Below are 22,366 nucleotides of genomic sequence, written 5' to 3'. Positions count from 1 at the left end.
TTGGTCAAAGACATGGAAGGAACAAGTGCAGATTCAAAGCCAACAAGAGATGATTTTTTCTATTCACAGAGATTTTTGCTAGGACACAGCATATAAATAAAATCATATAAACCATAACCAGAAGATATTTTGTTATGACAAACCTTTAAACATTTTAGCTTTCCATTCTATTTTGCACAAACCAAAACACACAACTTAATGGAATTATCTACTTTTGAAGAAATTAAGATCCCATCGGCGTAACAACCCATCTAAAACGTTTCCTGATGTACTACTACGTCCAACCACAGTCACTGTTGCCTTTGTACGTGATGACAAATCAATGGCGTCGTTTGTGTTCTGACTCATTTTGGGCGAAGCACCAGGGACGAAACCATTTACAGGTCCTGGCAGAGAATCCGATGTTCTACATGGAGCATTGTCTTCAGAAGATGATGGCGCATCATGGTTACTAGGTGCTGGACCGGAAGTAGTATCTATCTCAAAATGTGCTAATTCAGGTTTTGTAGTAGACACAGTAGCATTACCTTCTTTTTCTTCAGTGTTCTCTGTATTGGTCCTGTAAGGTTCTTTGTTCTGATTAGTTTCAACCTCCACATCCTTCAGCGATTTCATCATTGCTTCCATCAGCATCTGAGGCCATTAAGATATGTAAATAAACAAATATATAGCATAGTCATAAAGAGGGCTCATAGTGAAAAATCCACTTCTTTTTAAATTTATTCTCACCCTCTCTTCTTCCTCTGCATTAGATGGAAAATCTGCTAGCTCATCTACGTGAAACTCCACATATTGATCATCATCTAAAGCTACCGCAAGATGAGGATATGGATCCCCATTCGACAAATCAAAGCTGATCATATCAGAAGATGAACTACTGGAGACTTCATGATTCTCTTTCTCCTGAAATATATCATATCATGCAACATCAGGAATATTCTACAGTCTAAGCATCTCTTCATTTATGTCCACAGACGGTATTTTATATGTACAGAAGTTGGTCACAATGCTAATGGTGTCTCTACTATTGTTGATAAAAAAACCAGCATATAATAAGCATAAATGATATATGTACCAATAACCATACCCAACTCCACAAGAACAGTAAATACAAAATGATAGAGAAACCATCTTATACCTTGGTTTCTGATGATGATTGATTAGATGGGTCGCTGGAAGGAACCTGAGAGAAGTAACAAAAAACCATCATGTTTCACTAATGTAGTAGGAAAGCTGTTTTGGCCACTAGTATTAAACCTTTGCAGAATGTAGTCACAAAAATTACCAACCTCTGTGCGACTCATAGGTCTTTTCAAGCGGACTTCATTTATAGCATCAGAGGTGCTGCCTGCAGCTAAACCTGAAATCAAAGAAATAAGATGTTGCCTAGGATACAATAAAATTTGGAATAAATATTGAGAAAAACCCGGATGACTTACTTTTCTGTGCTGAGGATTGTGGAGAACTTAGTTCTTGCATGGTGCTCCAACTGCCCTGAACACAAAACAGTTAACATCATTGACATTTCTTGCTAAAGAGGCATGAACACCTAAAATAAAAATGAGATTTGTTACCTTGGCAAAGTAATTATCCACCGGGTCAAAAAATGATGGCACAACCACCTCTGGAGGTCGAAGAACGTTATGAAAAAATATGTTTATTGAATCAAAGTAGAATTGTGGCCGTGGTGAATTGTGGTCTCCCTCAAACTTAATGATATTTTTGTCTCCCTAGCATAATCAAAATTCAGAACTTACTATATATGAAGCTAGAGAAGCTAGAAGCTAGAGGAAGAACAGTATAATATCAAGAAAGTGTCCCTAGCATGGAAACTTACTATATATGCTTCATATATACGCTCTGAGTGATGAGGGTGAATAAAGTCATCGTCAATGGCATGTCCAAATAAAACAGGAACAAAACAAGATTTTGCGACCTGCAGCATAAACGATAAATATTGAAAAATGAGAAACATAACATAACACAAGATAAGACCACAGAACTAGTAACAAAGCTCTACTAACAATTGAATTTGATACATTTACCACACATTAATAAAAATACTTTATGCCAAATGTGAGAAAATACGCAACTGATTACCAAAAACTGATGCTGCTGTATAGATTACTTAATCATCCAAGTAATCAACTAGACAAAAAGTAGAAATTACAGAGGAAACGACCTTCATGGTGTTGAGATCCGTTATGTCAAACTTGGCTTTCTTCTGAACAGCTCTCCGCATGTATTGTATTGCAAATTTTATCTGAATAAGATATTGAAAGAGATTAAAGCCGTATAATAAAGATACTGTGGAAACCTTTTCATAGGCAGAACAAATCCCACAAGAAACAGACACTACAAATTTACTTCCACTTACAGTAAACTTTGGTAACCGAAACTTATATGTATCCACAAGTTCCATCATCAAATCAACCAAATCCGAGAACGGGCTGTCTAGAACCATAGCTGCGATGGAGGGATCCTCGGCTCCATACATCAAGCTGGAAGACAAGTGTAATATAACACAACGATTTCATAATCTAGAAGACAGGGAGAATGATTGTAACAATCAAATTTTAAGTTGCAGTGGTTGACGTTTAACATGTTATATAGATCTTTACACACAGGAAAGAGTACATTATTTGGTTCTCAGCAACTATTCTTCTCTCCACTAGTAAAGATAAAAGGGTTCTCAAAATAAGTAAATCCTCAATTGCTTAACATCTACAGTAAAGAGTTCCATACAGGCATACAGTTTCATGTAAGACTGGGAATGAAAACGCTCACAGTAAGTAAATTAACAAATGAAAGACTTAAAGGAACCTTGTGACAGCACCCATTGAACGACCCCATAAGCCAATCAAGGAGACATTTCCATCCGTGCGCAAATACTCAACCACAGCTTTGAGATCATCTTTCTGCAAGCACCCAAGATACGTTCAACAATAATCATTGAAGGAACCGCTCTTATCATTCAGGATAATGACTAATGAACCCGGGAAAAAATTATCGACACACAGGAAAGAGTATATCAACAATCCAACATGATCTTTCCAGTAATGAACCCAGTGACTATGTGAGGTTTGGAAACTAAATATATGAGAACCTACCTAAGTGAGTCTACCATGAAATAGAGCATCAAACCTCTGGATCATATGGAAATCTTTCTCCAGAAAGACAACAATGAGGTACCTCTATAGACCAAATGAAGTAACATAGGTGTATTGGTTTTGATGGTATAAAATTTAGAGAAACCACGAGAACCTAACAAATATCAATCAAGACGCAGATATATTGACTTTGTGACAGCTTGTTTACTCCAGACAGCAATAAGTTTAAGCCTTAATATTTGAAGAAGAGAACAAGAATACTTTGAGAAAAGACCAAAGGAGGACGTACTTCGTTCCAACCCAATGTGACATACGCCCCACCAGAGAGACCAGATCCCGAAAAGTCAAGCGTGAAAATTGTGATGTTTGAAGGAAGTAATACGATTGCAGCTTCACTGGCATCAGCTCTACATCCACTAAATAAACATAGGGCCATTAATGAATAGTACATATAAAGGGAGTAGGGGAGGTAAGTTGGTGATCACTGGACAACAGGAAACGGGTAGGACAGAGAGAAAATCAATAGGACCACTTATGAAAATTGGAAGCTCCTATACCAGTGTTAGCAACCATATCAGTTGTTTCATTTCAAAGCATAGTATACTAACCGCTATTGCATCCAATAAAGGATGAGTTATTCAGCTTATTTCACCGGTACAGCTCAGAGTCACACTACTATTAGTTAAAATTCACAATTACCTGTTTCCATGGCAGTATATTACACAAGGTAGAGGCCTATCTTCAGGACGCTCGACTGGCATGTAATGACTACACTTAAGGACATCTCCCCTGCTGTTTTTAACCTATCAAGATACATAACGTCCTATAATATTAGTGGAAGAAAATACAACTAAACCTCTAAAGCAGAGAGAAAAAAATAGACAAAGCTAATGTAACTGGTTAAAGTACTAGAAATGACAAGAGCTACTCCAAACCAGTGGCTGTAAAATAAGAAAACTTCTCCGATCAATAATGAACAACTGATGACATTGAAAATAACAAACATGTTTCCTCAGATTTATTCTAATCAGGAGTTCACAACAACAGCCAAAAATCTGAAATCTAAAAAAAAAGTGTAATAGGAAAAGCTTAGGGAACCTCTAAATCTTTCCTCTGGTACCATCTCCCTTTAAGCATGAACTCCTGTTCCAAGAGATCATGTTCCGGATTGTATTCAGCTCTGCATCACCACACACATGTTATATTCAAATGCATATGGAACAAATATGTATTAACCAAAATCAAAAATCTTATAATGGATTTGAAAAGAGGAACAGGGTTTTTTCTTGAGAAATGCAACCCTAAATCAAGTAATTTAAATTAAAAAAAAAATCCAAAGTCAACAAGAGATCAAGAACAAAACTTCAAAATTCAAATCTCAAACTCTAAACTTGCTGTGAAAACCCAATTCTACAACCTAGTAATAAAAAAAAAAGAAGCTAAAATAGAAAGATAAAACTCAAAACCAAAGAAAGCTAAGAGCTTCTGTTACCTTGGAGGTCGAATGATGAAGTTAACAAGCTGCTCCATCGGAAATAAAAACAAAATCACTACCTTCTTCTTCTTCTTCTTCTCATTCTTCTTCCATCTTCTTTCTCACGATTCGTCAAAGTCAAAGCAAATAAAAAAATAAAAAATAAAAAAAGGATTCAGACAGAAGAAGAAATGTAACTTAAAAATAAAAGAACCCAAAATCAAAAGATCGAGCTGTTCCAGAGAAGCGCCAGTAGTGAGAGACAGAGAGAGAGATCGAAGAGACGAAGAAAGCACACAGAACAATAAAATAAAGAAGCAAGCAAATACACAAAAAATAAAAAACGGCTTTTTCGTCTGTTGAACTGTTTTTTATTTTATTTTGATTTTTCAAAATTATAAACAGAAACTTTTATAAATTAGCCCCACATTTTTGCCGCTTTTTACATTTAACATCTTAACATTTTATGGAATTAACCTTTGAAAATGTAATTATGGAATTTTAATTAATTGATGCTAACGTAATCATTACTCATTATTACTATTCCAAAGTTTTTTAAAAATAATTCAGTGAAAGCTGACAATGACAAAGCGACAATTCAAAGTCTCTTTCTTCTATTAGTTTTTTTTTTTCAAAACTGTAAATTTAAGGTTTTTGTAGAGAACGTGCAAGTATTGTCGTTATAGGTAGACTAATATGTATATATATTTAAAATATAAATACGAGGTTGGTTAAGAGATTAAATAAACTTATACTATGAGGTTAATTATTACAAGTACTAAAATAAAGCTGTAAAGAGTAAGGTGTGACTTTGGGAATTTTTAGACAACCAAGTGCATATCTCTGGGCCTCTGGCCACAGAGAGATGATTTCATCACAGCACGAAAGATTTTTAATTTTTTTGTCGTTCTTTTAAAGATGTAGTAGTGGCACGTGTGGAATAGGACAAACAAACGAACGAGTTTTATGGCCCATTAGGTATACTTCCATTGGGCCTGACTAAGCCCCATGATTAAAAAGAAAACGAGAAACAGATCTGAACCGTCCGTAGATTGTAAGAGATCTGGACCGTTCATTTATATATCTGCTGACAGATTCGTCCCCTTTCGCGAATATCAATACCAAACCAATAGAAATATTCGTTTGCTGTCTTCTTCTCAAATCGGCCACAGCCATTGCTCTCTCTCTCTCTCTCTCTTTGCTCATAAAGCTAAAGCCTTTTTGTTATTTCTGGAGGTTTCTGCTGTGGGTTTTTGTAGATTGAGGGTGTGATTTGTGATTCGTGGGTCAGAAGTAAGAGAGTGGTATTAAGTTAGTCATGGATTCGGATCAAGGAAAGCTTTTTGTCGGTGGTATCTCATGGGAAACTGATGAAGACAAGCTCAAAGAACATTTCAGCAACTATGGAGAGGTTTCTCAGGCCATTGTGATGAGAGACAAGCTTACTGGCCGACCTAGGGGTTTTGGTTTTGTTATCTTCTCGGATCCTTCTCTTCTCGATAGGGTTCTTCAAGACAAACACAACATTGATACTAGAGAGGTTAATTGATTCTTCTCTTATAGCTCCGTTTCTCTAATTTTCTTTGTTTCCTAGCTTCAAAGTTTTGCCCTTTTGCGTTTAGCTGCGTTGATTTAGGCAGTTTAGGGAAATTGATAGTTGTTTTGTGCTTTGCATCATACTCTCTGTGAAGTGATTGAATAGAGTATTAGAAAAGAAAGTTTGGTTTAGTCTATAGGCTGTGCTATGTTCTTGATTTGGGTCAAGTATGATTCTTGGAGGTTTATTAATTGAATTTGGTTGGTGTTTAGGTTGATGTGAAGAAAGCCATGTCAAGAGAGGAGCAACAAGTCTCCGGAAGATCTGGGAACCTTAATCCATCTAGAAGTTGTGGAGCTGATGCTTACAATAAAACCAAGAAGATCTTTGTTGGAGGCTTGCCACCTACTTTGACAGATGAAGAGTTTCGCCAGTACTTTGAAGTCTATGGCCCTGTGACTGATGTTGCGATCATATATGACCAGGCTACTAACCGACCTCGTGGTTTTGGATTTATTTCCTTCGACTCTGAAGATGCTGTAGACCGTGTGTTGCACAAGACTTTCCATGATTTGAGCGGTAAGCAAGTTGAGGTAAAGCGTGCTCTTCCTAAAGATGCCAATCCTGGAGGTGCTGGACGATCAATGGGTGGTGGTGGCTCTGGCGGTTACCAGGGTTATGGTGGCAATGAAAGCAATTATGATGGACGTATGGATTCCAATAGGTTTATGCAGCACCAAAATGTTGGAAATGGTTTACCATCTTATGGGTCTTCTGGTTATGGTGCTGGGTATGGAAATGGTAGTAATGGTACCGGGTATGGTGGCTTTGGATACACTGGTTCTGCTGGAGGTTATGGTGCAGGTGCTGCTGCTGCATATGGAGCGACGAGCATCCCAGGTGCCGGTTATGGAAGTAGTACTGGAGTTGCCCAGAGAAACTCATGGGACAATCCAGCTCCTAGTGGTTATGGGAACCCAGGTTATGGGAGTGGTGCTGCTCATAGTGGATATGGAGTTCCTGGTGCAGCTCCTCCTGCGCAGTCACCATCTGGCTTTAGTAACCAAGGCTACGGATATGGAGGGTACAGTGGAAATGATTCTGGTTATGGGAATCAAGCTTCATATGGTGCAGTTGGTGGGCGTCCTAGTGGTGGCGCTTCAAACAACCCTGGTAGTGGTGGCTACATGGGAGGCGGTTATGGTGATGGATCTTGGCGATCTGACCCGTCACAAGGTTATGGTGGTGGGTACAATGATGGTCAGGGTCGACAAGGCTAGTAGTAACTAGGGGATTATCACTACCCTGGTTTTTGGATCCTTAGATCAAATCAAAGGCTCCTCAACTTCATAACGGGTTGGACTGCTTGAATCTCTTTATAAGCACGTGCTATCTCTATTACAATAAGTCACTTCTATTATTAAGTTATTTTTCGGTTGAGTGTACTTTTGAGTTTTGGCAGAGTTTATTATAACTACAGGCTTTGCTGTTTTCATATTTTGTGTTTGTCGTCCTAGCATTCTTGCCGGATTTGTTGTTATTGATTGTGTTATTTTGGTTTTGGCCCTGATGGATATAACATAAGCAGGGAATAAGGGTACTTGGTTAAGAAAGCAGATATGGTGAGCAGAAGTCGATGGAGGTGAGGGTCAAATTGCTGAATGTATGGTTTTGAGTAGAAAGTAGAGGTAGTTGGTTCAGTTAGTGGTAGCATCGAGATGAAGGTGTAGAAAATAGTGTGGCTTTGAGAAAAGGGGCATAATCGTTTTGCATCGTGTGTTACAGGACTCATCGAGGTGTGCTTGAGTTCTTAGGTGGAGCAACGACTCATCGGGGTTGAATCTGAGGTCTGTTTCCTACTTGGAGTTGAGGTAAATTGCTTGAAGAATGAAGATTCAAGTTGTTAGGCTACTTAGGTTCATCACGGGAATGAAACAAACATAGATACAAAGGCAGCCACATTGTTAATATATCTTTTGATATTGTGGGTGTGGGGTTTTGATCCGTAGTGGTGGATATTAGATACCAAATTATCGCAATTATAGAAACTAGTGGAAACACAAAAGTGCAAAGCTTATCGCAATTTATTTCATTAAGAAGTCAGTTTAACCATCTTGTTTCACGTCAGAGACATTCATGCACTGCAACTACAATTATCTTCTCATTTAGCTCAGTGGTGGTGTCCAATCCAGCCACCGCCAAATCCCCATCCTTTACCAATTCCAACGCCTTTCCCGATGCCGCCAACTTTACCAATGCCACCTCCAAAACCACCGCCTTTGCCTATTCCGCCTTTTCCAATCCACCTCCTAAACCACCGACTTTGCCTATTCCGTGGCCAAAAAGGCCTCCACCTTTACCAATGCCACCACCTTTGCCTATCCCGCCAGCGATTCCACCTCCTTTGCCAAATCCCGCACCGTGTCAGCCACCAAATCCACCTCCAAAGCCCTTTCCGCCTCCTACGAAGGTCTTCTCCTCTTCATCTTTGTTGAAGGTCACACCTTCTCTCGCAGCAACATACTTCACCACAAAAACATTGAACCATAACAAAGCCAAAAGACTAGCTCCATTCACGAGACACCCCATATCGTGTGATGTTTTTGTATTATGTTTGTATTTGCATAAGCCAAGAGAGTTAGCTCCGTTTATATAGTGAGTAGCCAAACCAACTACACGACCACTTTCTCAAACAAAGATATCTAAATAAAATATTGTTTCAACTACTAACTGACTGATTGTTTCACTTCAATTCGTAAATAATTTTGCGTTTTCATATATTCCCATCACATCTTTACTCTTACCATGCTTGTCTGAGTTGTCTCCATCCATCGACGCATTTTCTAGTCTATAAGACTACAACTCCATACGCACTTCCATTTTGGTACAGAAGAATAAATTTCTCAAAACCATTTTTGTTATGCTCTTCTGTTCTAAAGTTCGTCTTTTAATGTTCTATTGATAGTTATTACATGTTAGTTTGGTGGTTTAATCTATGTAGACGTTTAAGCACAATCTGATAAAATAAGAAACTTAGGGGTCTACAACGCATATCTAATAGCTACTTCTTTGTATATTAAAAAATAAATGAATAAAATCGGTAGAGTGTTTTCTCAAATCTGCCTAAAGTGTGGTAAGCATTTATGTAACTACTTCAAAATATGAGCAAGTGAAGACTGTAAGGTTAAAGCAACTTGATCCATCGATAGTCCGACTCCTACCTACTAGTTCTTTAATTATATCGGTTGGAGTTTAGTTGTTAATAATCAAGTACAAAGTAATAAATTTAGAGAAAATGATTAATTTGTAGTAAGTTTATTCATTGAAAACATTTTTTTCATACATCTTATGAAACAAAGTATTGTATACATGAACTCACGGTATACAGTTAATACATGCCAGGTCTTTAACTCTTTATTATAGGGTATCGCATCCCATGCACCATGTATGTGTAGTTTTGAGTGCTGTTTGAGGATGAGAGTTAAGAGTGAAATTTTTAAAAATTGCATTGAATTTGAATTATTATTGGTATAATGGACCCAAACAACACAGACAGTGACCAAATTTGATCAATTCAACAAACAGTGCATCTCTAAGCTTTAACTTGAGATTCAATTCTTGGAGTTTTTGTACATTTAAAGAAAAATTGAGATTCATTCTTGATTCTTCCATATAGAGTTCTCTAGGCGTTCTTGATCGCCGGAGATCGGGCTTTAAGGTTCAGAAAAATGCTCCTGAAAATGTATCAAGAGAAGAAGAAGATGTTACCAAAAACCTTCTGAATATCGAAATACGAAAGAAAGGTAAAAAGCTTTTACCAGCAAGAGGCGACAAAGCTGCTGAACAAGACACGAAATTGCAAAGGAACATACTGATAATTAACCCATCCCACAACTGGCCAGAACTATTCCACATACAACAAAGTTTCAGAATTCAGAACCATACAAATTGAACTTTTGTCAAAAGCCTGCCTTCTAACATAAAGTGTGTTTATATGTTTACTCTTAATTAATACCTTCCATGCTGTTAACTGGATTGTAGGGAAATCTTTCCCAACTTTTTGCTTGACTAGCTTCCATGGCCTCCCTACAGCACATTGCAGGACATAGGATCTTAACTCTTAAATCATTAATCACTAAAAGAGAAAACCAAAAAATATCAATGTCAAATGATCCTTAATTACCTTCAACTACTAAACCATAGTAAGACATGAAAAGAAAATTGTTCCAAGGAGAGGATGTAAGTTGTTCCAACAAAACCTGCATCAACACAGTTTTGATTAGTTCATAATATTGGTTCCTCAAGATTCAGAAATTATATAAAAGATCTTTTCAAATATATATTGATCATCAGAAACAGCAAGAAAGATATCTCGAACTAGTATAAGTGTAACTTCAAATCCCAATCTAATCTAAGCACATTCATATATCAGAAAATCCCATTCAAACCTAATTGAGAGAACAAGTATTTGACTTCTTCTATAACTAAGGAGTATTTGAAAAAGCATTCAAGAAGATGACTGTTTTGGTTCGAAAGGCAAAACCTTTCTGGCGACAGTAGAATTGCCCTTCTTCCCTTTGAAAATGGCATCCATCAATTTGTGAAAGAAGTGACCAAATGGTCCTCCATAAGCTAACCCATACAACTACAGCATAAGAGATCATCACAAAAAATAAAAATAAAAAAATAACATTTTTCAGACACAGCAAACATACATACATAAGAAGAACGAAGATAAAGCAAAAACGAACCATAAGGAGAAGCAATCTCCGGAACTGAATCCGTTTAACTCCAGAGATCTTCTGAGCTATGGCATCACTGCACCCAGCCAAAACCCCAGCAGTGATCGCCTGAAAGTTTCATTACACAACATGATCATCTGAGGATTTGTGAGAAATTGAGTTTTATTATCGGAAATAATAAACCTTGGTTCGTAAAGGGTGAGCTTGAAGCTGAATCAGATACTTCCGCCATGCGTCTTTCGCAAGATCGGACATGACCCCCACAAGATTCAATACAAGATTGAAGAAGACTAATAATGAGCGGAGAGAGAAATAAATTAGGAATATATTCGTTTAGTGATGACTAGACAGTAGGCATAGAATGTAAAGTCTTATAATATTAATATGTGTATGGTCTGAAGAAGTTGCAGTGCCTAAACATTACAGGTAAAGATCTCGTCATGGTTCATTTTGTTATACACGAGTTCACAAGTTGAAAAACTGATATCGTAAATAGCGATGATTTAGCTATTTTTTATATAGACAAATTAGGTGAGAAACCTCTGAAATTGATAAAAACACCAGATGTATGTACAGACTGAAGTCAAATAAACCAAAACCCATGAAAGGAAAATTCAGAAAACCATCATAGTTAGTAACAGAGAGCAAAAGTAAAAACACAACACAAGAAAAGCAGCACCAGCTGTGCTAACACTTGCCTAAATAGGCTCAGTTCTGAAGAATCAACTGATCGTGGGAACACCATCTTAGCTTTGATTTACTCATCTGAAAAATTACCTGAAAAACAAAATTCAACTATAAACATCTGACACAAGTTGTATTCAAAACTTTATTCGAAAGTTTATTGCTTTTACCTATAAGAGGTATCTCCATAAAGCCGGGCGGTCTCTCGAGATGAGGAGCACACGACAACCTGAGTAATCGAATGAAGGGCAATACATATCGTTTGGTCCGATATTCTCTCTTACAGTTTGAAGGCTTCCATAGTCACTTGTTAAAGGCTGTTGCAATGTCTCCTCTTTTGCAGTATCAAAAACGAAAAGTCCCATACCAGAAGTAGCCATGACAAAATTTGAATTTCCCCATACTTGAGTTATTGCAGAGTGTTGCGGGTGAGAGTTAGAGTCTGGCAGACTGTATGTGCTCACGAGACGCTGTTTCCTTATGGAGAATTGCTGAACTTGAGATGAAGAAGCCATGTGTTTCTTAACAGTTGATTTCTGATTGGTACATCCTAGAAATACTGAATCTCCTCGAGATGATATACATTGAGCATCAACACCAACTTTGGGGATTTTAGCACCAATGCCAGATGGGTTGCGAAAATCCAAGATGTTAATTGAATCACTAGTGCAGAAAACTCCATCGTTGCCTTCAGCATCCAAGGAACTTACTCTGCATTTCAAGTGAAGACAGCCGAATAAGTAAATGAATGAGAAATTAAAGTATCCACATTATATGATCAATTTATGAGGCCAAAGCAAGGGGATAGGAAAAATCTAAAATGGTAAACTAATTATTTTTACCTTTGACGAACACCACCTCCAACTTCAGCATCTGTGTTGTTGATATGAAAAGCTGAGATTTTTTGCCCTGAATAGGAAATGGTGTGCTGTGCTTCAGGGTGAAGGGAATTGACATCCCAAACAGAAATTGCTGCAGTTTCTGCTATAACAAGTTTTCCTCGATTCCTCCATTGTAAAGGACTCGAATAATCTAAATCTGACACAGGATTCTGCAGCCCCCATCTCATGATTTGCACCCCATCTCGTATGTCAAAAGCCTTAACTACGCTTTGGAAACTAGCAGTTGAGGCTATAAGAGGACCACATGGTCTGTACCACCATTGTTGAGTTTCTGGTACAACTGCACAAGCCGGAGTGTTCCTACCATGTGATCTGTTATTGGGTAGGGGAGCAAGAGCTGTTCTTAAAAATTTTGAAGATCCATCCTCGATGTGAAATGCTTTAATGTCTTTCGTGTAGAAATCCCATGAACAAAAGCCAGACTCTAAGGTATTCCCAGCAGAAGCAGCTATGACATATCTGCCTGAGCAGCCATCTGCACCCGGTGCACGAACTACCCAGCAATCTCTCCAAGTGTTTGGTGAGATACCATCTGGAGGACCGTACACAGCTTTCACCTGAAAAGAAAAATTCAAGTCTTTAATGTGAAAGTCAAATATAACAATGCATATACAGTGTACAAACTCCAGTCACTTCATAAAAAACCAATCAGATTTGTAGAGAATTACAATCAGTAACCATAAACTCTGCATACAAAGAACATGAGCCATAATCAAGCAGGACAGGTGTTCCATAAATGAAGATAATTTGTTGAAAACATAAACGCATAGTACCTCAGAGTTAGCGACGTCATAATAAGAACATGAGCCATCACCATGAGCAAGTATAACTGCCTCGCCCTCTGATACAAACCATCCTCCTGTAGAAATTTTAGACCCAATGTCATTGAGTTGATGCATGCATCCATCATCTACCTCTTCCAGCTCCATTTCCTCCCTATTTTTTTCATCATCAATTTCCTCAAGGGCTTCCTTTGCTCTGAGAATTTCAGTTAAGTTGGAAGTCAGATTGCCGCCTTTTGAAGCATCATTTTCCTTTGACGGTTCCTCTCTATCCATTTCCTGCACTTCCAGATTTTCTAGTGCATTTTGGTCACTCATAGATGTGACATTTTCCTTGTCAAGTGAGGCCAAGAACTCTAGAGCTATCGCATTCTCCTCAACAGGAGCTGAGGGCTTTTCTTCAACATTTACTGCCTGGTTGGACTCAGCAGAATCATGGCCTGTTGAAACATGTGAAGATGATTTGGAATGAGTTCTGTTCCTAAGCAACCTCTGGTGAGGAAAGAGTCTGTCTTCCAGCTCATCCTTATTTAATCCTTTAACCGAGGAGGCTTTCGGTTTCGTCAGCTGAGTAGCTTTGTTCTTCTCTGGACCATCAATAACACGGCTCATAGACTTTTCAATCCCTGTGATCTTATGATGTATATCAGAGATTATAACCTTAGAAGAATTCGGGTTGTTCAAATCCAGCATATCCTTAGTCTTCTTGATATTTGATGCAATTTTCTTAACCTTTCCTTCAAGAAAAGCAAGCTTCTCATGCAGCTTACTCGGGTATTTACTAGAGCTATTGGTGCTACTTCCTTCATGCCCTCTGATCTCCTTTGACATCTCCATTGCCTTGCCAACATTATCCAAAGACTTCCTTCTTAAACCTACACTAGTAGTACCACCTTTCACAATCTTTTCAACTTTAACAGCAGATTTGTCTCCAGAACCAAGCAAAGCATGTGCCTTAGCATCAGAAATCGAGTTTCTGGCCAAGCTAGAATCCTCAATTTTGCTTGATTTCACTGGAACACTAGTCTCTTCACAAACCCTAGTTGAATCACAGATTACAAAACCAACCTTATCCTCACTCTCACCCTGTTTGAACCCAGATTTCTTATCCTCCTGATCCGATTCACCCTTTCCCCCAATAACCCTAGATTCATTTCTCTTTCTCAAATCAGAGAAAACCCTAATCAAATCAGATGGGCTAGAGCTCCTACCTCGCAAACCAGAAGACGTGGATCGCGTAACCCGACCCTCACCTCTCACGGCGGACTTATCGATCCGCGGAACAGGACTAAGCACTGGCTTCTGATTCGATCCAAATGACCGGTGATGACTAAGCTTCGGATTCGGATTTTTTTTGCTGGACAGTGATTTCTCAAGAGCGGGACTAGGATTTTTGATAGAGATCGGAAGTGGAGTTACAGACCTCGATGGTTTTATACCGGCAGATGGATTATCTCCGGCGCCGGTGTTTACATCTTTTAGCCGGCGGCGATTTAATGAAGCTGACATCGGCAAAAAATCTTAGGGTAAAGGTTTTTGAAATCAAATGTTTTGGAGAAAGAGAAGAAAAAAAAATTCTTTTGATTCTGAAGAAAAAAAAAAGAAAAGAAAAAGCACATAACGATAAATGGAGGATTACTAGCTACCACTAGCCGACAAAAATTATAGAGTTTCAATTTCAAAAATTTTGGGCGGGATTACCAAAATTATAATAATTGTTACTTCCTCCGTTTCAAAATATAGGATGTTTTAACTAAAGCACGCAGATTAAGAAGTTTTTATTTTTAACAAGTTTAACCAATCAAAAATAATACTGCATAATATAAAATACTAAACTAATCTAAAAGTTGCATGGAAACTTGAAAATATCCTATATTATGAAACAAAAAACTTCTCTAAAACATCTTATATTTTGAAACGGATGGAGTATATTATGTCTATGGACTCACTAAATGCTGCGTTTAACTCACCAAGACGTGTGTGATAGCAATAAATAAAGGGAATTTGGCATCTACATCCACTTTCTCATAAAGAAATAACACCCACACCCACTTTATACTATCTTTATACTTTCTCCCTACTTTCTTTCTGTAAAATTACAACTTACCCCTCAAAACAACCGTAAAAACACAAAATCCCAAATCTCCCAAACCCTAGATCCCCAATTCCCATCAACCCAAATTTTGCATTTCACCAATTTCGAATCCCTTGAATCCTACCACTCCTCCCGTTTGTCCCATTACCTCCATTTGTTCCGTTTTCCCTTTAACTTGCCGCCGTGAACCGCCTTCGCACATGGCAGAGACCCGTCGTCGCATATCCAAATGTTTGGCCGATGAACCGTCATCTACAACTGTTGGTGATACTTCTGGAGAAAATTCTGCAGAGTGGGATGATCAGCTCCCTCGCCGTCTGTTCGCAACTGACCGTTTTACCGATGCTAGGTTGAATGTTTACTCACGACCTGATATCCTGACGACAATTTACAATGTCCTTAAAGGCACTCCCCAATTCGATATGATTCTTAGCTCAAGTCTGGGTTCTCTATTCAGGCTTCGTATTGGTGAGTCTCCTATCTCTTGCAAATTACTCCACGCTCTGCTTTGTAGGCAGGTTTTGTCCAAAAAAAAGTACGAGTTGTGGACTGTATTCGGTGGATACCCTTTGAGGTTTTCTTTAGTTGAATTTGATGTTGTAACTGGCCTTCAATGTGACGAATTTCCGAAAGATTACAACCCCGAAGACGACCCTCCTCCCGACTCTGATGATGAATGTTACTGGGACAAGTTGATTGGGGAAGATCGCAAGGCGACCCTAGGTAATGTGTCCACTATTTTTGAAGACCCTACTATCAAGGATTCGGATCGGAAGCTTCGGCTTGCGTTGCTTCTCATAGTCGATGGTGTACTCATTGCCTCCAGCCAAACGCATAGACAAACTTGGAAGTATGTTGAGATGCTTGAAGACATCGACTCGTTCCTAGCATTTCCTTGGGCCAGAGAATCCTTCTTGAAGACTATTTCCACTATGAGACCTGATCTCAAACCGCAATCCAAACCAGTGGCTAAAAGACTTAAACGGCAGGGCAAGGTTCTTCAACCAATGGACCCCTTGAAGAGTTTCACCGAGAAGTTACAACAAAATTCCTTCCGTTTGCATGGCTTCCCTCTTGCGCTTCAACTGCTCGCATATCGTAACATTTCTGGATTACGAGACAAGGTTCAAGGTGCTGGTGACAGCCGCACTTTCCTAGAATGGTCTTCAGTTGGCCTACCAAAGAATATTCTACCTCTCACAGACGTCATATGTGTTGAGCATTATCCAGATGTAAGTTGTCTTATGTACACATTATTAATCTTTGCATTACATTATCCACGTGGATACACACATTATGACATTTTGTCTATCACAACCGCAACTATTAGTTTCTTCGTTTTTGGAAGCTGTCCAACAAGAAGGGATTGTTGAATCTGGTTGGGGAGAGTGGGACGATGAGATTAAAGACAAAAGGATTGCTTATATGGAAAGTCTCATTCAGGTAGGACATATCTTCACCAAAAAGGAATGGCCAGGGGGTGATTGTTCTTTGCCTTTAATAACTTTACCATATAAGAAGGGCAAAGGGCTTCACAGGAAGCACATTATTCCTAGGCGGAAAGAGATTTCTGCCAAACTTCGTGTCAATCACCGTTCTCCCAAGTCTAAATGCTCGAGTTCTAAGAGGCCCTGTGTTTTCTTCTCCAATACTGACGATAACGTTTTCGCTGAGTTCAAAGCTGCTGTAGAGAAAGAACTTAATTCTATTAGGGACGCGGCAGATAGTAAGTTTAAAAAGTTAGAATCTGAGAAAAGGAAACTACATGCTCAGATTAACACCCTTCGATTCCGTAGGCGGTTAAGACTACCACGAAGGCGCACCATTACGAGGCCAGCATCCGTTGCTCCCTCCATTGTCAAGGAATCACCACCTTCCACTGTCTCAGGCGATGAGTTTACCTGTCCAGAAAATGCTGCAGAGAATTTGACGATCCAGACGCCACCCCCAACTCCTCAACAATCTCCTAGCAAAGCAGTTACATCTCCTGATGATATCCTTCTTAACCAACACGACTGGGAACAATATGTCCACCCGTTTGGGAGTACGGTATGTAGTTGTTTTCAATCATCCGGGAGCTAGTTTGTCTGCATCTTTATTCATCTTAATCAATTTATACAGGAACATTCTATTCGAAACAGCTCGTCTGCTATGAAAGATTTTATTCAGGAGGATTCAGGATGTCCGAACTCTTGCCCCATTTATGACACCGAGACTAAGGTTAGACACACTTGTACCTTTTCTATGAAACTTCGACTATCTTCCTTTTTGTTACCTAAACAACTTTTTGGAAAACAGCAATCCCCGGTATATGACAATGTCACCAAACCTGTTCCCTTCGATGACCAATCGGTACATATCCCTTATTTTTCCTTCTTCAACATTTACCTCAATTTGCAAAACTTACACTGTCCATGTGGATACATTTTCAATATACAGGCTGCGACACATATTGATCAATACCAAGTTAACCCCGCTGATCATGTATCTCCACAACCCCTACAACCTTACACCAGCTTGTTACAAGAATTTATAGGGAACTCTAATGTCAATCCTCAATTTACTGCTCCTAGTCTTGTCCTTGAAGGTACATCCTCGGACGATATTGAGGTATTTATTCACCAAATTAATATACTTCCCGAGTAAGTCTCTATAATCAAGTATATCTGACTACTTAAACACTTGATGAGCTTGACGCAGAAAATTGACGCTGATAATGTGTTGGAAGCCACTCCCCTAACGTTACCCATATGTGGTATTGAGGTAAGCAATTCCAATATTTTCCTATCATGTTTATCCTATCCACATGGACACCTCTCTTTGGATAACTGACATCTGAACATACTTTTACATATCCACATGGATATGCAACATCATTTCGATGCTTTTTTCTTGCAGGACACCAATGTTGACATTGACAGAGCTTGTGCCGTTGAGGTACCGCAGACATCTGAACATACTTTTACATATCCACATGGATATGCAACATCATTTCGATACTTTTTTTCTTGGAGGACACCAATGTTGACATTGACAGAGCTTGTGCTGTTGAGGTACCGCAGACATCTTGATGTTCATATATTTTGCCCTGTTTTCCCTTAGTATATTCACATCTTTTGCATGATTTTCTATCTCATTTGTCCATTATTGCATAGTTTTAGAACTGTTTATGCATTAGAGTATATTTGCATAGTTTCTTGCATAAATAGGTGATTTTGGATCCTAAGGAGCATGGAAGTTTGCTGAAGCAGATTGGAGCTGTCAAGAGAAGGAAACAAGGGATTTGGAACTGAAGAATCAAGGTCCGGAAGTCCACTCGACCACCCACTCGACCAAGCACTCGGCCGTGTGTGGAGAAGGACTCGACTGGATGGGAGAAGCAAAAGAAGAAGCCACTCGACCAGCACTCGACCGAGCACCTGGTCGAGTTGACCGAGCCGCCCACTTATTTTGTCTTTTAGCATTTTTAGGGATTCCCTTCCTTTTTCTATAAAAGGCCTTGTACTCTACAGCCACAAAAGGAGAGACTTTTTAGAGAGTACAATCCTAGACCTAGTATTTACCCTTTTTGGGAATTATTCCTTTTTGCTTTTTATTGCTTAGATCTTTAGCCACTTTTGTTTATTTTTCTAAGAAATCTTTGATATTTGTTGGTTTCATAACTTTCAAAGTATTAAGAATTTTAGTTTGATTTCTTCTTCAATATTGTAGATCTTCATCTCATCTTTCTAAAAATGCAAGTTTCATTGATTTCTGGGTTTATGACTTTGTTCATCATGTTTTGTGTTTGTGAGTAGTGGTTTAGGATCTTAAGGATGGGTTAGGCTGGATGATGGTTGTGGTTGTTTAGATTGGTCAAGCTTGTTTGTTATAGATCTCTTCTAGGCTAGATATGCTCTATGCTAATCTTATATCTGAGAGGGTAAGGTTAGATCTTAAGCTTCTTAGCATCATACCAATGTCTAAGTTGTTAGATAAGGCTAGATCTAGAGATTATCATGAAGCATGCTAAGAGATTAGATGTTTTGTTGATTTTTGACTTTAATGATTTGTTGTTTAATGTCTGCTTTTATATGATCTTTGCTAGTGAGAGCTAGACTGGGAATATCTTAGCTTGATTGTTATTGCCAAGAGATTGCATTAACTTGTATTAGGAGATCATTGTCTAGAGATAGCTCATTGTTGATTGAGGTTTGTTGACCAATTTAGATAGCCATAGCTTGAGTCCAGCCCATAAATCCATCCTTAAGACCTTTCTTTGTTTATTGAATTCCTTTTTAAGTATTGTTAATTGATTGCTGCTTGCTTTGTTTCAATATTTGCTCTGTTTCTGGCATTCGCTCATCAACTCGACCATCCACTCGATCGAGCATCCGATCGAGTGCTTGCTCGAGCTCCTTCTAGAGTTCCTGTTTTATGTTCTGTATCTTTCTGTTTCATTCCCTGTTTCATTCTAGTTGCATTTCCTGTTGCATTCATTTAGTTTTTGTTTAATCCTGTGGCATCACCTAGTTTGTTTACTATAATTCATGTTCCTGTTTCATTTCATTATTGCTTTAATCATTCTGTTTATTTTGCATTTAGTACACTGTTTTTAGTAGGTTTTCATTTTGCATTTCTTAATCTTCATTAGGTTGTTAGTGACAAACATCCTTCATATTTGGCTTGACTTAGATGAGTATTCACATCCTGATTGCTTGCATCACACATTATGGTTTGACATCTCTTATACTACAACTGCATAAGGGTAATTGAAACACCTTCCACCTGATCATCATATCATTCCATCTCTTTCATCATATCATTCACCACACAAAAAGATGAGTTTCAAAAGACACGGGGTCAAACCTCTTTCGTCACCGTTGAGGTGTCGATTACAGTTAGGTTTGAGAAAATTTTACGAATGTAGATAATTTTTTTTCTTTCAATAGTTTACTGAAATAAAAAAAAATCTCTTTTTTAAAAAGAAAATTTCTAATAAATATTTTTTAGTTAAATGTGATAATATTTTTATTTTTTTAATGGATTTAGTTTAATTTGCAAATGTAGATCATAATATCACCAAAGAGGCAGATAACTAGAAAATATATAATACTTTAAATAAAAATATATTCCAAAAATAAAAGAGATTTTTTATATATTTTTGTTTAATTATTTTAGCTATTTCTAAGGCTGTGATTGGGAGCCATTGAAAAAGCGTTATTCATTTTTTTTTTCAAATCCGCACATGTGTCACCAATCATGCTAAGAGATTAGATGTTTTGTTGATTTTTGACTTTAATGATCTGTTGTTTAATGCTTGTTTTATATGATCTTTGCTAGTGAGAGCTAGATTGGGAATATCTTAGCTTGATTGTTATTGCCAAGAGATTGGATTAACTTGTATTAGGAGATCATTGTCTAGAGATGGCTCATGTTTGATTGAGGTTTGTTGACCAATTTTAGATAATCATAGCTTGAATCCTGCCCATGAATCCATCCTTAAGACCTTTCTTTGTTTATTGATTTCCTTTTTAAGCATTGTTAATTGATTGTTGTTTGCTCTGTTTCAATATTTGCTCTGTTTCTGGCATTCGCTCATCAACTCGACCATCCACTCGATCCAGCAACCGATCGAGTGCTTGCTCGAGCTCCTTCTAGAGTTCCTGTTTTATGTTCTGCATCTTTCTGTTTCATTCCCTGTTTCATTCTAGTTGCGTTTCCTGTTGCATTCATTTAGTTTTTGTTTAATCCTGTGGCATCACTTAGTTTGTTTACTATAATTCATGTTCCTGTTTCATTTCATTATTGCTTTAATCATTCTGTTTATTTTGCATTTAGTACCCTGTTTTTTGTAGGTTTTCATTTTGCATTTCATAATCTTCATTAGGTTGTTAGTGACAAACATCCTTTATATTTGGCTTGACTTAGATGAGTATTCACATCCTGATTGCTTGCATCACACTCATTATGGTTTGACATCTCTTATACTACAACTGCATAAGGGTAACTGAAACACCTTCCACCTAATCATCATATCATTCCATCTCTTTCATCATATCATTCACTAAACAAATATATGAGTTTCACATCTGAACATACTTTTACATATCCACATGGATATGCAACATCATTTCGATACTTTTTTATTGCAGGAAACCAATGTTGACATTGACAGAGCTTGTGCCGTTGAGGTACCGCAGACATCTGAACATACTTTTACATATCCACATGGATATGTAACATTATTTCGATACTTTTTTCTTGCAGGGCACCAATGTTGACATTGACAGAGCTTCTGCCGTTGAGGTAGCGCAGACATCTGAACATACTTTTACATATCCACATGGATATGCAACATCATTTCAATACTTTTTTTCTTGCAGGACACCAATGTTGACATTGACAGGGCTTGTGCCGTTGAGGTACCGCAGACAAATCTTACTTCCAAAACAATTAGTTCACTTTCTCTATTTTACCTCATATTAAAATTTCCCAACTTCCTTCATTAGGATTCTGGGTGTGAGTCCCCCTACAGAGCAACAAATCTGACAGCGAAGACACAGAGGTATTGCATCCTTCTCTACTTGCCTAATATTTTGCTGCTAATAGTTTGCTGAAAATGAGATTTATTTCACCTTACAGAGCAATGCTACGCCCACAGACCCTGTTGATGTCAGTGATTCTTCGCCACCCAGACCTACACAAAAGGGTGTTCTCTCGGGACCAGAAGAGGCTCTTCTCTCGGCTGTTATGCGGATATCTCCACGTTCACCGTCCCATCTGCCTGATCTTCTACTCATAGTCGACAAAGATTTAGCATCCCTCATGAAAAAAATCTCTGAAATCATGCCCAAACATGTAACTTCCTACACATCCTATGCCGTATTTTATTCTGACAATATCGGAACAATGAGCTAACTGTGGATACCATTTTCAAAACCTCCAGGATACACATAACCAAATGTGGATACCCAATTGACAACTTGTTTTTTAAACAGCTATCGAAGCCTAAGAATTGGGTTAGTACTTTGGTAAGTATTTCCTATCTAGCAACCTCT

At 38.2% G+C, this 22,366-nt stretch overlaps 4 protein-coding genes and 1 pseudogene across 9 annotated transcripts; 1 reads left to right on the top strand and 4 right to left on the bottom strand.

Moving 5' to 3' along the window:
- Nucleotides 1-93: 93 nt before the first annotated feature.
- On the bottom strand, nucleotides 94-4,967 carry LOC104723788 (uncharacterized). 3 transcript variants are annotated; one of them, XR_015572660.1, is made up of 15 exons: nucleotides 4,603-4,950; nucleotides 4,209-4,290; nucleotides 3,810-3,913; nucleotides 3,400-3,526; nucleotides 2,824-2,918; nucleotides 2,378-2,501; nucleotides 2,183-2,263; nucleotides 1,838-1,936; nucleotides 1,575-1,730; nucleotides 1,440-1,489; nucleotides 1,290-1,360; nucleotides 1,139-1,183; nucleotides 730-903; nucleotides 528-633; nucleotides 94-422 (listed from the first exon to the last, which is right to left on the bottom strand). XR_015572660.1 is itself a non-coding variant. In XM_087475688.1 (15 exons), the coding sequence occupies exons 1-15, from the start codon at nucleotides 4,638-4,640 to the stop codon at nucleotides 205-207; spliced, it is 1,575 nt and encodes a 524-aa protein (XP_087331814.1). In that variant the 5' UTR covers nucleotides 4,641-4,950; the 3' UTR covers nucleotides 94-204. The 3 variants fall into 3 exon arrangements, 2 of the variants coding, with proteins under 2 accessions (XP_087331814.1, XP_087331813.1); XM_087475688.1 differs by having other exon boundaries at nucleotides 1,440-1,494; XM_087475687.1 differs by having other exon boundaries at nucleotides 94-633; nucleotides 1,440-1,494; nucleotides 4,603-4,967.
- A 725-nt stretch (nucleotides 4,968-5,692) lies between these two features.
- On the top strand, nucleotides 5,693-8,233 carry LOC104728116 (heterogeneous nuclear ribonucleoprotein 1). Of its 3 annotated transcripts, none has more exons than XR_015571860.1 (4): nucleotides 5,693-6,124; nucleotides 6,394-7,477; nucleotides 7,710-7,763; nucleotides 7,907-8,233. XR_015571860.1 is itself a non-coding variant. In XM_087474087.1 (2 exons), exons 1-2 carry the CDS (start codon nucleotides 5,903-5,905, stop codon nucleotides 7,399-7,401), a joined length of 1,230 nt encoding a protein of 409 aa, XP_087330213.1. In that variant the 5' UTR covers nucleotides 5,693-5,902; the 3' UTR covers nucleotides 7,402-7,618. The 3 variants fall into 3 exon arrangements, 1 of the variants encoding a protein (XP_087330213.1); XR_015571861.1 differs by having other exon boundaries at nucleotides 7,710-7,809; XM_087474087.1 differs by lacking the exons at nucleotides 7,710-7,763; nucleotides 7,907-8,233 and having other exon boundaries at nucleotides 6,394-7,618.
- LOC104723787 (uncharacterized) lies at nucleotides 8,196-8,850 on the bottom strand (annotated as a pseudogene).
- A 764-nt stretch (nucleotides 8,851-9,614) lies between these two features.
- On the bottom strand, nucleotides 9,615-11,324 carry LOC104723786 (peroxisomal membrane protein PMP22). Of its 2 annotated transcripts, XM_010442193.3 has the most exons (7): nucleotides 11,047-11,266; nucleotides 10,873-10,971; nucleotides 10,665-10,766; nucleotides 10,305-10,380; nucleotides 10,137-10,207; nucleotides 9,940-10,025; nucleotides 9,615-9,855 (listed from the first exon to the last, which is right to left on the bottom strand). In XM_010442193.3, the coding sequence occupies exons 1-7, from the start codon at nucleotides 11,116-11,118 to the stop codon at nucleotides 9,804-9,806; spliced, it is 558 nt and encodes a 185-aa protein (XP_010440495.1). In that variant the 5' UTR covers nucleotides 11,119-11,266; the 3' UTR covers nucleotides 9,615-9,803. The 2 variants fall into 2 exon arrangements, with proteins under 2 accessions (XP_010440495.1, XP_010440496.1); XM_010442194.3 differs by lacking the exon at nucleotides 10,665-10,766 and having other exon boundaries at nucleotides 11,047-11,324.
- Nucleotides 11,325-11,390: 66 nt separating this feature from the next.
- LOC104723785 (KIN14B-interacting protein At4g14310) lies at nucleotides 11,391-14,911 on the bottom strand. The gene is made up of 4 exons (XM_010442192.3): nucleotides 13,223-14,911; nucleotides 12,390-13,006; nucleotides 11,718-12,258; nucleotides 11,391-11,640 (listed from the first exon to the last, which is right to left on the bottom strand). The coding sequence occupies exons 1-3, from the start codon at nucleotides 14,738-14,740 to the stop codon at nucleotides 11,718-11,720; spliced, it is 2,676 nt and encodes an 891-aa protein (XP_010440494.1). The 5' UTR covers nucleotides 14,741-14,911; the 3' UTR covers nucleotides 11,391-11,640.
- Between the last annotated feature and the right edge of the window lie 7,455 nt (nucleotides 14,912-22,366).

This window comes from Camelina sativa, chromosome 11, assembly GCF_030686135.1.
Source record: "Camelina sativa cultivar CO46 ecotype springtype chromosome 11, ASM3068613v1".
NCBI classification, from domain to species: domain Eukaryota; kingdom Viridiplantae; phylum Streptophyta; class Magnoliopsida; order Brassicales; family Brassicaceae; genus Camelina; species Camelina sativa.
This window is presented reverse-complemented; position numbering and strand designations above follow the sequence as displayed.